The sequence below is a fragment of the Grampus griseus genome (assembly GCF_964374135.1).
Source record: "Grampus griseus genome assembly, chromosome: X".
Taxonomy (NCBI): domain Eukaryota; kingdom Metazoa; phylum Chordata; class Mammalia; order Artiodactyla; family Delphinidae; genus Grampus; species Grampus griseus.
This window is the reverse complement of record NC_138999.1, coordinates 98,577,285-98,593,607: the sequence shown is the minus strand read 5'-3', so window position 1 is coordinate 98,593,607 and position 16,323 is coordinate 98,577,285. Positions and strand designations below refer to the sequence as shown.

The following is a 16,323-nucleotide window of genomic DNA, read 5'->3' as shown; positions in this document are numbered from 1 at the left end:
ACTGGACTGCCCTTCCTCTTCACAACAGCACATGGCGGAAGCCTAATAGAGAGCTCATTGTGATCTCTTATTTATTTTCTGCTTACAGATAATTTGGAATTTGAATGTTCTCCAAATTAGGTGGTGGTATTGTGTAGTTTTATTTGTTTTTGTTGTTCTTTATTGCTTGGGGGTGTGGTGATGGATGTGTTAGGACATTTGGATTTAGGCTGATGCCATTTTTTGACCACTCATATATTTTTAAGGGAGAAACTGGCAAAATGAAATAGACACCACAAGACAAAGTATACCTTCTAAAGCACATTCATTCCAGTGACCTTTTCTTACATAATTTGGAGCTATAGTGTGGTAAAATGCTCACAGTGAAGGTAAAATACTTATACTTTGAAATTAATGCATCATTCAAACTCAGTAAATATAAGGAAAGCATATTTCCTGAGAACACTATAAAATGCCTATTGAGACAATTTATTACCACTGTGTATTTAGAACAGGATAATTAATTTGTAAGTTCCATGAGAGATTATTTTCTAGATGCAGTAATCTTCCTTTAGGACTTGAGAACTAGATACACTTTCAGTATTAGTCCTTCCAGTCTAATTCCATTATACACTCCAGGGAAAAGGGAATCTATTTCACTGCCTTGTGAGATGAGCATATCGGCAATGAAATTCAAACTGGGTTCTCCAACTCCCTAGGAAAGAAACTTTGCAGTGTAGTATAAGTGGTTTTGATTGTTCTTAATAAATATTAGCTAGAAACAAAAGTTAGGTTAAAACGAATATGGCAAAGATATGGCAGAAAACCAAAAGAAAAATTAAAAGCTCTCTAAAGTCATATATCAAAACTTTCAATGCTTGAATTTTTATTGTGATAATATGACCTTGAACTTATATAATTAGTAATTAATTTTTATCACTGTCTCCTTTTAAAAACATGAATTATAGACTCTAGGAAGAAGAATAGCTGTTATTGAGTGCTTATTATGTGCCAAGCACTTAGTTTGTCAATATTTAAGAAGATTACTTAAAATATGTTTTTAAAGATGATGAGCCTTGGGGACCTTCAAGATGGCAGAGGAGTAAGACGAGGAGATCACCTTCCTCCCCACAGATACATCAAAAATACATCTACATGTGGAACACGTCCTACAGAACACCTACTGAACGCTGGCAGAAGACCTCAGACTTCCCAAAAGGCAAGAAACTCCCCGTGTACCTGGGTAGGGCAAAAGAAAAAAGAAAAAACAGAGACAAAAGAATAGGGATGGGACCTGCACCTCTGGGAGGGAGCTGTGAAGGAGGAAAAGCTTCCACACACTAGGAAGCCCCTTCACTGGGAGACACAGTGGGTGGGCAGGGGGAAGCTTTGGAGCCATGGAGGAGAGCACAGCAACAGGGGTGCAGAGGGCAAAGTGGAGAGATTCCTGCACAGAGGATCGGTGCTGACCAACATACACCAGACTGAGAGGCTTGTCTGCTCACCCGCTGGGGCGGGTGGGGGCTGGGAGCTGAGGCTCAGGTTTCGGAGGTCAGATCCCAGGGAGAGGACGGGGGTTTGCTGCATGAAGACAGCCTGAAGGGGGCTAGTGCACCACAGCTAGCCGGGAGGGAGTCCGGGAAAAAGTCTGGACCTGCCTAAGAGGCAAGAGACCATTCATTGTTTCAGGATGTGCGAGGAGAGGGGATTCTTTCCCTTTCTGCCCACAGAAGGCAGAGCACCACCTAAACGAGCTCCAGAGACAGGTGCAAGCCGTGGGTATCAGCTTGGACCCCGGAGACCAGCATGAAACGTTAATGCTGCTGCTGTAGTGAACAAGAATCCTGTGTACAAACACAGGTCACTATCCATAGCCCCCTGGGAGCCTGTGCAGCCCACCACTGCCAGGGTCCTCTGATCCAAGGAAAACTTCCCTGGGAGAACACACGGTATGCCTCAGGCTGTTGCAACATCATGTCAGCCTCTGCTGCCACAGGCTTGCCCCACATTCCAATTATAACTACTGTACCCCTCCCACCCCCCCCGGCATGAGTGAGCCAGAGCCCCCTAATAGGCTGCTGCTTTAACCCCATCCTGTCTGGGCCAGAACAGATGCTGAGGGCGACCTACATGCAGAGGTGGAGCCAAAACCAAAGCTAAACCCCAGGAGCTGTGCGAACAAAGAAGAGAAAGGAAAATTTCTCTGTACAACCTCAGGAGCAGTGGATTAAATCTCCACAATCAACTTGATGTACCCTGCATCTGTGGAATACCTGAATGGACAATGAATCATCCCAAAATTGAGGCGGTGGACTTTGGGAGCAATTGTAGACTTGGGGTTTGCTGGCTGTGACTGATTTGTTTCTGATTTCTTATGTTTATCGTAGTATAGTTCTGAGTGCTTGTTATCATTGGTGGATTTGCTTAGTGGTTAGGTTGCTCTCTTTTTTTAAATTATTATTTTATTTTAATAATTATTTATTTATTTATTATTATTATTTTTTTCTTTTTTTCTCCCTTTTCTTCTGAGCTGTGTGTCTGACAGGGTCTTGGTGGTCTGGCCTGGTGTCAGGCCTGAGCCTCTGAGGGGGGACAGCCGAGTTCAGGGCATTGGACCACCAGAGACGTCCCAGCCCCACATAATATCAGTTGGCGAGAGTTCTCCCAGAGGTCTCCATCTCAACACTAAGACCCAGCTCACCCCAAGGGCCAGCAAGCTCCAGTGCTTTATGCGCCATGCCAAAAAACTAGCAAGACAGGAACACAACCACACCCATTAGCAAAGAGGCTGCCTAAAATCATACTAAGTTCACAGACACCCCAAAACACACTGCCAGATGCAGCCCTGACCACCAGAAAGACAAGATCCAGCCCCACCCACCAGAACACAGGCACCAGTCCCCTCCACCAGGAAGCCTACACAAGCCACTGAAACAACCTCACCCACTGGGGGCAGACAACAAAAACAGTGGGAACTATGAACCTGGAGCCTGCAAAAAAGAGACCCCAAACACAGTATTTTAAACAAAATGAGAAGACAGAGAAATATGCAGCATGAAGGAGCAAGGTAAAAACCCAATAGACCAAACAAATGAAGAGGAAATAGGCAGTCTACCTGAAAAAGAATTCAGAGTAATGATAGTAAAGATGATCCAAAGTCTTGGAAATAGAATGGAGAAAATACAAGCAACGTTTAACAAGGACCTAGAAGAACTAAAGACGAAACAATGATGAACAACACAGTAAATGAAATTAAAAATTCTCTAGAAGGAATCAATAGCAGAATAAATGAGGTAGAAGAACGGATAAGTGACCTGGAAGATAAAAAAGTGGAAATAACTACTGCAGAGCAGAATAAAGAAAAAAGAATGAAAAGAATTGAAGATAGTCTCAGAGACTTCTGGGACAATATTAAAGGCATCAACATTCAAATCATAGGGGTTCCAGAAGAAAAGAGAAAAAAAGGGACTGAGAAAATATTTGAAGAGATTATAGTTGAAAACTTCCCTGACATGGGAAAGGAAACAGTCAATCACGTCCAGGAAGCACAGAGAATCCCAGACAGGATAAATCCAAGGAGAAACATGCCAAGACACATATTAATCAAACTATCAAAAATTAAGTACAAAGAAAAAATTTTCAAAGCAGCAAGGGAAAAGCAACAAATAATATACAGGAGAATTCCCATAAGGTTAACAGCTGAACTTTCAGCAGAAACTCTGCAAGCCAGAAAGGAGTGGCAGGCCATAGTTAAAGTGACAAAAGGGAAAAACCTACAACCAAGATTACTCTACCCACCAAGGATCTCGTTCAGATTTGATGGAGAAATTAAAATCATTAAAGACAAGCAAAAGTTAAGAGAATTCAGCACCACCAAATTGGCTTTACAACAAATGCTAAAGGAATTTCTCTAGGCAGGAAACACAAGAGAAGGAAAAGACCTACAAAAACAAACCCAAAACAATTAAGAAAATGGTAATAGGAACATACATATCAATAATTACCTTAAATGTAAATGGTTTAAATGCTCCAACCAAACGATATAGACTGGCTGAATGGATACAAAACAAGACTCGTATATAAGCTGTCTACAAGGGACTCACTTCAGACTTGGGTACACATACAGACTGAAAGTGAGGGGATGGAAAAAGATATTCCATGCAAATGGAAATCAAAAGAAGGCTGGAGTAGCAATTCTTATATCAGACAAAATAGACTTTAAAATAAAGACTATTACAAGAGACAAAGAAGGACACTACATAATGATCAAGGGATCAATCCAAGAAGATATAGAATTGTAAATATTTATGCACCCAACATAGGAGTACCTCAATTCATAAGGCAATGCTAAAAGCCATAAAATGGGAAATCAACAGTAACACAATAATAGTAGGGGACTTTAACACCCCACTTTCATCAATGGACAGATTATCCAAAATGAAAATAAATAAGGAAGCACAAGCTTTAAATGACACATTAAACAAGATAGACTTAATTGATATTTATAGGACATTCCATCCAAAAACAACAGAATATACTTTCTTCTCAAGTGCTTATGGAACATTCTCCAGGAAAGATTATATCTTGGGTCACAAATCAAGCCTTGGTAAATTTAAGAAAATTGAAATCATATCAAGCATCTTTTCCAACCACAACGCTATGAGACTAGATATCAATTACAGGAAAAAAAACTGTAAAAAATACAAACACGTGGAGTCTAAACAGTATGCTACTAAATAACCAAGAGATCACTGAAGAAATCAAAGAAGAAATCAAAAAATACCTAGAAACAAATGACAATGAAAACACGGTGACCCAAAACCTATGAGATGCAGCAAAAGCAGTTCTAAGAGGGATGTTTATAGCAATACAATCCTACCTCAAGAAACAAGAAACATCTCAAAGAAACAACCTAACCTTACACCTAAAGCAATTAGAGAAAGAAGAACAAAAAACTCCAAAATTAGCAGAAGGAAAGAAATCATAAAGATCAGATCAGAAATAAATGTAAAAGAAATGAAGGAAACAATAGCAAAGATCAATAAAACCAAAAGCTTGTTCTTTGAGAAGATAAACAAAACTGATAAACAACCAGACTCATCAAGAAAAAATGGGAGAAGACTCAAATCAACAGAATTAGAACTGAAAAAGGAGAAGTAACAACTGACACTGCAGAAATATAAAGGATCATGAGAGATTGCTACAAGCAATTATATGCCAAAAAAATGCACAACCTGGAGGAAATGGAAAAATTCTTAGAAAAACACAACATTCTGAGACTGAACCAGGAAGAAACAGAAAATATAAACAGACCAATCACAAGCACTGAAATTGAGACTGTGATTAAAAATCTTCCAACAAACAAAAGCCCAGGACCAGATGGCTTCACAGGAGAATTCTATCAAGCATTTAGAGAAGAGCGAACACCTACTTCTCAGACTCTTCCAAAAAGTTGCGGAGGAAGGAACACTCCCAAACTCATTCTATGAGGCCACCATCACCCTGATACCAAAACCAGACAAAGATGCCATAAAAAATGAAAGCTACAGGTCAACATCACTGATGAACATAGATGCAAAAATTCTCAACAAAATACTAGCAAAGAGAATCCAACAGCACATTAAAAGGATCATACACCATGATCAAGTGGAGTTTATCCCAGGAATGCAAGGATTCTTCATTATACACAATTCAATCAATGTGATACACCGTATTAACAAATTGAAGGATAAAAACCATATGATAATCTCAGTAGATGCAGAAAAAGTTTTTGACAAAATTCAACACCCATTTATGATAAAAACTCTCCAGAAAGTAGACATAGAGGGAACTTACCTTAACATAATAAAGCCCATATATGACAAACACACAGCCAACATTGTTCTCAAAGGTGAAAAACTGAAACCATTTCCTCTAAGATCAGGAACAAGACAAGGTTGCCTGCTCTCACTGCTATTATTCATCATAGTTTTGGAAGTTTTAGCCACAACACTCGGAGAAGAAAAAGAAATAAAAGGAATCCAAGTTGGAAAAGAAGTAAAACTGTCACTGTTTGCAGTTTATATGATACTATACATAGAGAATCCTAAGATGCTACCAGAAAACTACTAGAGCTAATCAATGAATTTGGTAAAGTAGCAGGATACAAAATTAATGCACAGAAATCTGTTGCCTTCCTATACACTAATGATGAAAAATCTGAAAGAGAAAATGAGGGAAACACTCACATTTACTCTTGCAACAAAAAGAATAAAATACCTAGGAATAAACCTACCTAAGGTGGCAAAAGACCTGTATGCAGAAAAGTATAAGACACTGATGAAAATATCAAAGATGATACAAACAAATGGAGAGACATACCATGTTCTTGGATTGGAAGAATCAACATTGTGAAAATGACCATACTACCCAAAGCAATCTACAGATTCAGTGCAATCCCTATCAAATTACCAATGGCATTTTTCACAGAACTGGAACAAAAATTTTACAATTTGTATGGAAACACAAAAGACCCCTAATAGGCAAAGCAATCTTGGGAAAGAAAAACGGAGCTGGAGGAATCAGGCTCCCACACTTCAGACTATACTACAAAGCTACAGTAATCAAGACAGTATGGTACTGGCACAAAAACAGAAATATAGATCAATGGAACAGGATAGACCTCCCAGAGATAAACCCACGCACATATGGCCACCTTATCTTTGTTAAAGGAGGCAAGAATATACAATGGAGAAAAGACAGTGTCTTCAATAAGTGGCACTGGGAAAACTGGACAGCTACATGTTAAAGAATGATATTAGAACACTTACTAAGACCGTATACAAAAATAAAGTCAAAATGGATTAAAGACCTAAATGTAAGGACAGACACTATAAAACTCTTAGAGGAAAACATTAGGCAGAACACTCTATGACATAAATCACAGCAAGATCCATTGAGAAATGGAAATATAAACAAAAATATACTAATGGGACCTAAGGAAACCTAAAAGCTTTTGCACAGCAAAGGAAACCATAAACAAGATGAAAAGACAACTGTCAGAATGGGAGAAAATATTTGCAGGTGAAGCAACTGACAAAGAATTAATCTCCAAAATATACAGTCAGCTCATGCAGCTCAATATCAAAAAACAACCCAATCCAAAAATGGGCAGAAGACCTAAATAGGCATTTCTCCAAAGAAGGTATACAGATTACCAACAAACACATGCAAGGATGCTCAGCATTACTAATCATTAGAGAAATGTAAGTCAAAACTACAATGAGGTATCACCTCATACCAGTCAGAATGGCCATCATCAAAAAATCTAGAAACAATAAATGCTGGACAGGGTGTGGAGAAAAGGGAACACTCTTGCACTGTTGGTGGGAATGTAAATTGATACAGCCACTATGGAGAACAGTATGGGGGTTCCTTAAAAATCTAAAAATAGAACTACCATATGACCCAGCAATCCCACTACTGGACGTATACCCTCAGAAAACCATAATTCAAAAAAGTGTCATGTACCACAATGTTCATGCAGTTCTATTTACAATAGCCAGGACATGGAAGTAACCTAAGTATCCATCAACAGATGAATGGATAAAGAAGATGTGACACATATATACAATGGAATATTACTCAGCCATAAAAAGGAACAAAATTGAGTTATTTGTAGTGAGTTGAATGGACCTAGAGTCTGTCATACAGAGTGAAGTAAGTCAGAAAGAGAAAAACAAATACCGTATCCTAACACATATATATGGAATCTAAAAAAACAAAAAGTTCTGATGAACCTAGGGGCAGGACAGGAATAAAGACACAGATGTAGTGAATGGACTTGAGGACACAGTGAGGGAGAAGGGTAAGCTGGGGCGAAGTGAGAGTAGTATTGACATGTATACATGTAAAATAGATAACTATCTATTTTACATGTATATATCTACCACATGTAAAATAGAAAGCTAGTGGGAAGCAGCTGCATAGCACAGGGAGATCAGCTCGGTGCTTTTTGACCACCTAGAGGGGTGGGATAGGGAGAGTGGGAGGGAGACACAAGAGGGAGGGGATATGGGGATATATTATACATATATCTGATTCACTTTGTTATACAGCAGAAACTAACACACCATTGTAAATCAATTATACTCCAATAAAGATGTTAAAAAAAAATGAAGATGATGAACTTCTTTCATCTTCTTTGTATAAAAGCTGGTACTAGGTATGTGTACTGCCCAGAACCTAGGGGTAGGCACATGTTTCTTTCACTGTCACAATCTGTATATTGGAAGGCAATTGTCATTGTTTACAAATGACACTGAGCAATAGAGTATCTATATATGATTTTAATATATTATAAAACATTTGTTTTGCTTTTTCAAGAGTCTGCTACTGATTTATTTAATAAATATACACACATCCAATTTCTTCTGTCACACAATTTTCTTTTCTGTTTATTTTCCAAATGATACAAGTAGAATAATTAACTTTCTGATTTTTTACGATACCTGCCACAGATTTATGACATGATCTGAGATCAAAATACTAATAAATTTGTACTTACCATAAAGGATTGCAAGCAGAGACAGTGGCATGACAAGTAGTCCCACTAGCATATCAGCAATGGCTAGGGACATTAAGAAATAATTGGTGGCATTGTGCAGTTTCTTTTCCAAGCTTACTGCCATGATAACGAGAATGTTGCCACCTATTGTCAAGATTATTATTATGACGATTGAAAGTGCTGGCCAGTTTTGTACCCCGTCTGGGAATTTGAAGCGTCCACCATCGGAGGTATTGAAAATGTCAGTTACTATGGCTGCTACTGGGCTCACAGAAATATCACATTGCCAAACCAATAGGCCAATCAGGTGCACACTGAAAATTAAGAAAAAAATAATCAGGTATATATTATATTGCTTGTACCTAATAAATTACTTATATAAATCAACTGCTTTTCCTTTAACAATCATTATTATCATCATCATCATTTCTACTCTCAATTAAACCTCAGTATCCTTCTTTCTCTCCCCCAAATACTTTTATTGAATGCTTAATATGAGTCAGGCACTTAGTTTACTGAAATATATGTGTATAATCTCATTTGATCTCATATAGCATCCTCATGAAGTCAGTACTGATTTATATCTATTATGTATAAGGAGAGACTGAGGTTCAGAGAAGTTAAGTAACTTTCTCAAGGAAATATAGGCAGTAAGTAGCAGGGGCAGGGTCCGTACTCAAGTCCCGTTGAATTCAAAGCCTGTGTTTTAGACTTTTACTCTCTACACTCAATCTGAAACCACAGTATTGTTTGACTTGCTAAGTGACTTTATGCTGGCCCATAATTTCTTAATATCTGTCCTGTAAATTTTCCTTCTACCTGACACTCTCCCCATTTCTGTCCTATGTTTTCTGGTGTTGTTCTAGGTTAGAAAATGATTTGTGGTGATAATTAACTCTTGTGGGTTTGCTGCTTTCCTATGCTGGAAAAGAAATCTCTTAAGTCATTTAAAATGTACACCTCTCATGATGGTACTTATGTAGATTTTTACTGGTAGGAATTTCAGGCCAAGTGGCAGACTAATGCAAAAGAGACAGACGTGGTTATGTTTTGTACATTCCAAATTAATTTCCCCTGATGGTGATATGAGATTTATTCAGGTTTCATACATTAATGTAAGTCCCTAAATTGTCTCATGAAACTAATATTTATTTTCCTTAATAAGATAAACAAGAAAGATAAGTATATTCAATATTTCCTGCTTAAAAGCAAGAATTATCTGTGAATGACTGTCTTATGTGTATTCTATGTTCAGTAATAGTTATTTAATGAATACTAAGCAACAACTATACTATATGTACTAGTTGTTAAACCCTGATATTATTTATAGAGAAGAAAATTTCCTCTACTGGTACAATATGTGCTAACCAATTCTCTATGCAAGAAAATTGCATGGGGGATGGAACACATGACATTACAAAATCCAGAGTCTATGAGTTCTCCATGTAAAAGTTTTGATTTCATTATCTCATTCACTTGTTCTTTGAGCTAAAAATATTATTTCTACAGGGAAAATATATGTGTGGTTAGATTGACTATCACTTATTATCAATCATCAGAGAAACTTGCAGTAGTAACACTAGATGATTATGATTATCATAATTGTATCTATAATATTATATACACACACACACACACACACACACACACACACACACACACACACACACACACACACACACACACACACACACACCATACTTTCTGAACCAGAACTGGAACACTGAACCTGAAAAATTATTGGCCTTATTTAAACTTAAGTAAAATATTATAATAATTTTCTACCACATTTAAAAATTATTTCTCTTAATACCTTGTTAATATACTTTATGTATTTTAACGTAATGAAGAAATCATGAAAATATTTTGACTTTCTCATTCTACAAGGGATGAAAACTAGTACTTCGGACATTTAGCTTAAAACTACTTCCTCATTAGTCAAAGCTGCCTGATATCCTAAGCATCATGTCGGTGGGAGACATACATAGTAATTTTCTTCAAATCATGAGAAGTAATCATTAAATTCTTTCCAATGCTGGATGTATTCTTTTTTCCTGAGACATAAAAAATAAGCTAAAATAATATGTGATTCAAAAAATCTGTATCATAATTAATTTGTGATTAAAGTGAATAGAAATTATTGAAATAAAGGACCAAATAAATAGAAGCAAGGTATTTGCTTTCAGCTTTGATTACTCTGTCACTGTATTTGTTGTATTTGGCATGTGGCTAATGTCCTGGCTACTTGACCTAAATGATTTTTTTTGACCAGTCACTTAACCTCTCAGAAGATCAATTTCCTCATCTTTACAATGAGGATGATCACATTATTGTTGTGAAAATTAAATGATACATGTAAAGTCTCAAAATAATACTTTTGTCGTAATAGGCCCTCAGTAAATGTTGGAGCTTACCTTCTTTCTGCCTTCAAAGTTAAACAGAAGTATTTTGTGGTAGCTATATCCTAAATGTACTTCAAAATTTGTCAAGAATTTAAGTCCTGGTTTTACTTTAAGTAGGTACTTATTTATGCAGAACTGGCTCAGATAGTAATTTTAAATCCAAGGTCTTTTCTGGCCTAGCTGTTGAAAAACATGTTCTTCTGAAATTAAAAAAAAATTCTGGTTTAAATTAGTTGATGATCATTTCAAGTAGTCCCACAAGACTTTATGCTCACAGTGATATGCTGCATCTTCAATTTTCAGTTGCAGAATCACAAATATATTTATTCTTAAGCCTAGATAATATGGTCCTAACAGGATATGCAATGCAACTTCAAATTTTCTCAGTAAATTGTGAAAACATCTAAATCCTTTCACATTTCTGTAAAAATAGTAGAAGAATACAAAATAAAATTGTATATAACAAAAGTACACGAAAAACTATGTCCAATTATGAATTTTATGATTTGAGTATCTTAGAACTTTGGGGTAGAAAACCACTTAAAACATTCATCTTGCCTACCTCTGCTGGTCAAATATATTTTTACTTTTTATTAAAGAGTCCATGAAACAAATACTGAATTATTGAGGAAGCTTGTAGAATCTAAATATATCTTTTGTGAATTATTAAATAAAGTAATGGTGTTGGGAAAAATCCTGACAGAGTTTTTACTTCAGTTTCCTGGTTTCAATTCAATTCAATTTAATAAATTCCTATTGAGCACTACTTATGAGCAAATTAGTATGATTTTTACTGCAGTCAGTCCTATTTTCTACAGTATTATAATCAAGAATTGGCTGTATTCTAATTAAACCTAATTTGTAACATTTACATGTTCAGTAGAAAACATACAGTCCTTTTACAGAAGAGGAGTAATCTAGGTCTTGTTTCTAAAGCTTATGCTGATTGCTATTAAGCCCACAGAAGTCTCATAAAATACGTGCACAAAAATCACAATTTCTATCTGAACAATTGAAATAACTTATTAATTGCTACTAAGTTTTGAATGAAAATATCTGACATTTTTAGTCGATAAACAAAATTATAATTTGATTTAAAAGTCTGAGTACATTTTAAATCTACTGAGTTTTTGCATGGCATATGACAACGGGCATTATTAGAAGAGATGAATGATCCCTTGTTTCTCTTAATGTAATGGAAAAACTTCTATGTGAATTCTTTAATTCCATAGCAGAATAATTTGGTACTCTTTAAGGTAGCCCTGCATTTGGTATATGGATCAAGGCCTATATACTAAGTTGTCCTTTCATTTTCCCAGACCTGGCTCTTTTTTTCCCTTCTTTATCACTGTCCTTCACCCTTTCCTTTTCCTCTCTGCTCTAGTTTTCTTGGAACCACGTATCCTTGAGACTATCATCACTACAATATACAATGACATCCAAGATGGACTATAATGGTGCATATTGCAGAGGATCCAGTGCTGATGTACTTTATATCTACACTGCTCTGTAAACTGTTTCCTCAGTGAGCACTTTTATAGAAATCACAGAGGAGATTGTGCAGGAGCAAGGTGATTCAAGGCTTCTCAGTTGTACTGATCAGAGTTTACAGAGCCCTGGATCTTGTTTTCCATGCCCCCATTCCTCAAAGAGTAGGTTTAGAAGAAAGCAACCCAACCTTTTACTAAGTTAAAAAGAAGATATACCTGGATTAGATCATGTTTTGAATTGCTTAGTGCTTGAATTCAACGCTTTCCTTATCACTTTTATGTTATATTCTATTGACTTTAACTACTGGTTCATTGTTTCAAGGCTACATCCTGTCCAGCTACATCCTCCAGCCCCTATTCCCTGACCTCTCGCTCATTCTTTTGCAACCTTAACTATTTTTCATAGAACCAGAGACTTGTAAAGACATTTATTCTCTTGGCTGTTTAGTTCATGCAGGAAGGAAGAGGAAAGAACCTTTCTTATTTCTACATTTTAACCATACAGAAAGGAACCACAAGTATCAGAATTATTTTTGAATGATATTACTTGTTTGAACATATGAGTGGTTGTGTTTAATTGGAGTTCAAGTTATTGGTTTTTTTCCCATTTATTGTTTTTGAATAGAAAACACCAGTAATATTAGTCTATTGGAATGCAAGTCATTTATACAGATTGAGGCAAATATAGCTGAATAATCATATAAAAACCTTTTTAACATTTTTGAGCAAACTACTATGAAAAGTTATTTTAAAAAAATAATAGGTAATAACATCCTTACAGGAACGAGTGCACTGCCTTCCTCAGGTTCACCATAATTGCTTCAGTCTTAAGCAACCAAAGTTTAAAATTGAGAAGAGGAAATTTAACAGACTGGATTCATTATGCCATCCTTTCTGGGGAGAGAAAAAAGAAAAAGAGAATTAGTTAAAAGTTTAAATAACTTTAATAACCTTTGATTAAATAAAAATAAATATATTTATTAAGTGATAAGAAATAATCAATACTAAATTTAGCAAACAAGCAAGCATATTATATAAGTGATAAAAAATGGCAAGGAGAATAGATTTTTCATTTATTTACCAATATACAACCATCATAATTTTTCTAAAATTTCTTGTATATACTTTCTTTATATGGGGCTTCTACTAAATCTCCCCCTGCTGGAGTACAAAGCAGTGTTTTGAAAAAGAAATTAAGAATATATGCTTCTTAATTTGCAAACTATTGGGGGAAAGTTTGTGATCTAATAATTAAGTAGCATGTATAAAGTAAAAAGGTTTCATCTTATAGAGCAATGAAAAACTAAAACAAGTTTTAAGCATTTTTATAAAGTGAACATATTTTGTACAACATTTCTAACTTTTTTTCCAGTGAAGCAATCTGCTTTTTCATAGATAGCTTTCTTTATACTTTTGCATGAACCAACAATATTATCCAGAGGGTAGCCACAGGTTTATACCAAAATAAATGAGTTGATTAAGTTTACCTAATTAAATATAGCAACAACCCTATGAACCAACTAGTTAGTATCCAACAGATAATATGCTGCAGTCAGAGCACATGGGATAATGTTGAAAATTGCAAACAAAAGGTCAGTTGCACTCGATGATTGAAAAACAAAATTTAGTTTCATTTATTGATTAAGAACTGACAGTGCATCTTCAGAGGAATTAGGAAGGAAACATGAACACTCTACAAACATCAAAGAATTTCAGAGTGAGTACCTTTGATTTCTGTAGGCTATTTTTGAAGGAGTTATTGGTTGCAATGCAAAACCCCACCAAATATTTACGTAAGAGATTATTCACCACTTAGCCCTCACTATATTCAGTGTGCTAAAATGTTGGCCAAGAGTAGACTGGATGCAAATTTGCTGAGGATCTCTGCTGTGCTCCTTGTGGAAATAATATCTTTACACGGAGTAAAACGTGTCACTGTGAATTTTTACATTGATATTGAAGAAATACCCAGAGTGAATTCTAATGATTAACATAGAGACCCCTTGGTTTTTCTGCATAGCAATTCTTAACTGGGAATAGAGTAGGTAAACCTCTCTGTTTTTCATGTTGCCTTCTCTATATCTTCTTTTTTTGGATTTTGATTTTACTCTCTTCTCATACCAAACATGTAACTGTATTCTTTTTGGGGATCACAAGCTATTATGAGAGTCAAGATTGTGATGTTAAGTTTGCAAGTAGTGGGCTGTCAATGAGAAAAATTTAGTTGTGTATGTTTGTGGGTGGGGAGAGAGAGAAAGGGAGAGAGAAAGGGAGAAAGAGAGAGTTGAATAGCTTGAGAACATGGAATATTGAAAGGTCATCGCTTTTGTTTAATTTGTAAGTATTTTCAAGGAATATGATAAAAATTTGTCAGTAATCTTTTTTAATGTTTTCTAGTTCCTTTTAGAAATTTGGAAATAAAATTTTACCAAAAAAACTTGCACCTCCCTATGTTTCCCATCTTATTCAACAGCACTCTTCTAGTCAGTCAAGCTACAAATTTAATTTTTTCTCACTTCTTATCCCTCAACTCTCACTTGTGAGTTCTCTTAGTGCTACCTACACAAAAATTTATCCCCAAATCATCCCCTTAACTACAGTATGAGAAATGTTCTGTGAGTAATTCTACAAAAAGGGGAGGGGATGCAAAATCTCTTAAAGCCTTGGATAAGAAATTAAGAAGAGAAACAAACAAACAAAAACAACTCTAATTGAACACTGATCTGCATACCTCTCAGATTCCACCAATCTTTCATAACGGAATTCTCATGATTGTGTGAACACAAACACAAAAATATATGTGAGTTCAAGTATTCAAATTTGGGAGGACTTGTGTTTTATAAGATAAATTTAAAAATCACATGGGATAACTGACAGAGTAATTGATTAATTTTTAATGAGAATTTGTGATTCTTATAGAAACTATGATCATGTAGCAACATAATAAGAATATATATACACATTTATATGTGTGTACGTATGTATATATGTATTTGTGTTTGTGTATATATATAAATATATATATAAAATTTTGTGTAGAGAAAAGTATTGATTAACCTGAAATTGTCTCAAGCATGCAGAGAAAATTACAGATTAAGTCACAGAAATAAGTAAAGGATCAGTAAATACACATTCAGACCAATCTCTCATTTCTTTCTGCAACATAAATCACAAATCTTTTCATGCTCTCTCTAAAGTTCTGTAAGATCTTCAGGCATCACTAACAGTAACTACGTTTGCTAAGGCAAAAAAGGGGACAAATATTAGTTTTCATATAGTTCTTTTTTTTCATATAGTTCTTAATAGTACACAAGATATTGCAGAATAACTTCAGTTAATGTGGAATTTCAACTAAGCAAAACTCATATCCTGAGCATTATATTTAATTGATGCCTATGAAATCTGTGCCCATATGTCAACATATGTCACCTGTCATATAGCATACATCATCAAAAATAGTGTGAGCACTTGAAAATAATTGGCCCCAAATAGGATCTCCACTCTATATTCAGAACTAAATTTCAAACTATCAGAATCAGTATCACTCATAGAAATACTTAAAAGCCATTATTAATAATCATCTTGGAAGTGAAATTTTTTTAAAAAAAGCAAAAAAACACTGTGGGGAAGAAAGGGTGGCATGAATTAAAAAGAACAAAAGCTATTTTTGACTCTTCCAACATGGTTGCAGGCTAGACTTGGGAATTTGTTAGTTTAATAGCTAATTGGTGTGATTCTCATTTAGCTCTAAATTTAAGAATGACTATGATGGGACCTGGCTAAGATTTCTTCAGCACACAGCTTTGATTTTGACTTCTTCTTAGTGACCTTATAAGGGTTTTTCATGGTCATGAGTTTAGTCATGCTATGCCTCTTGCCTTCATTGGGCAATAATGTGATGATTCAC

At 35.5% G+C, this 16,323-nt stretch overlaps 1 protein-coding gene across 2 annotated transcripts in view; it reads right to left on the bottom strand.

Annotated features, from left to right (window-relative positions):
* HTR2C (5-hydroxytryptamine receptor 2C) overlaps nucleotides 1-13,230 on the bottom strand; it is a gene marked incomplete at both ends in the record, with an annotated part of 113,348 nt that extends 100,118 nt beyond the window's left edge. For both annotated transcript variants that reach the window (XM_082681603.1, XM_082681604.1), the window contains 2 exons: nucleotides 8,525-8,838; nucleotides 13,196-13,230. In XM_082681603.1, the coding sequence (XP_082537729.1) occupies nucleotides 8,525-8,838; nucleotides 13,196-13,230 (349 nt within the window). The remainder of the gene's footprint in view (nucleotides 1-8,524; nucleotides 8,839-13,195) is intronic.
* Nucleotides 13,231-16,323: the final 3,093 nt, after the last annotated feature.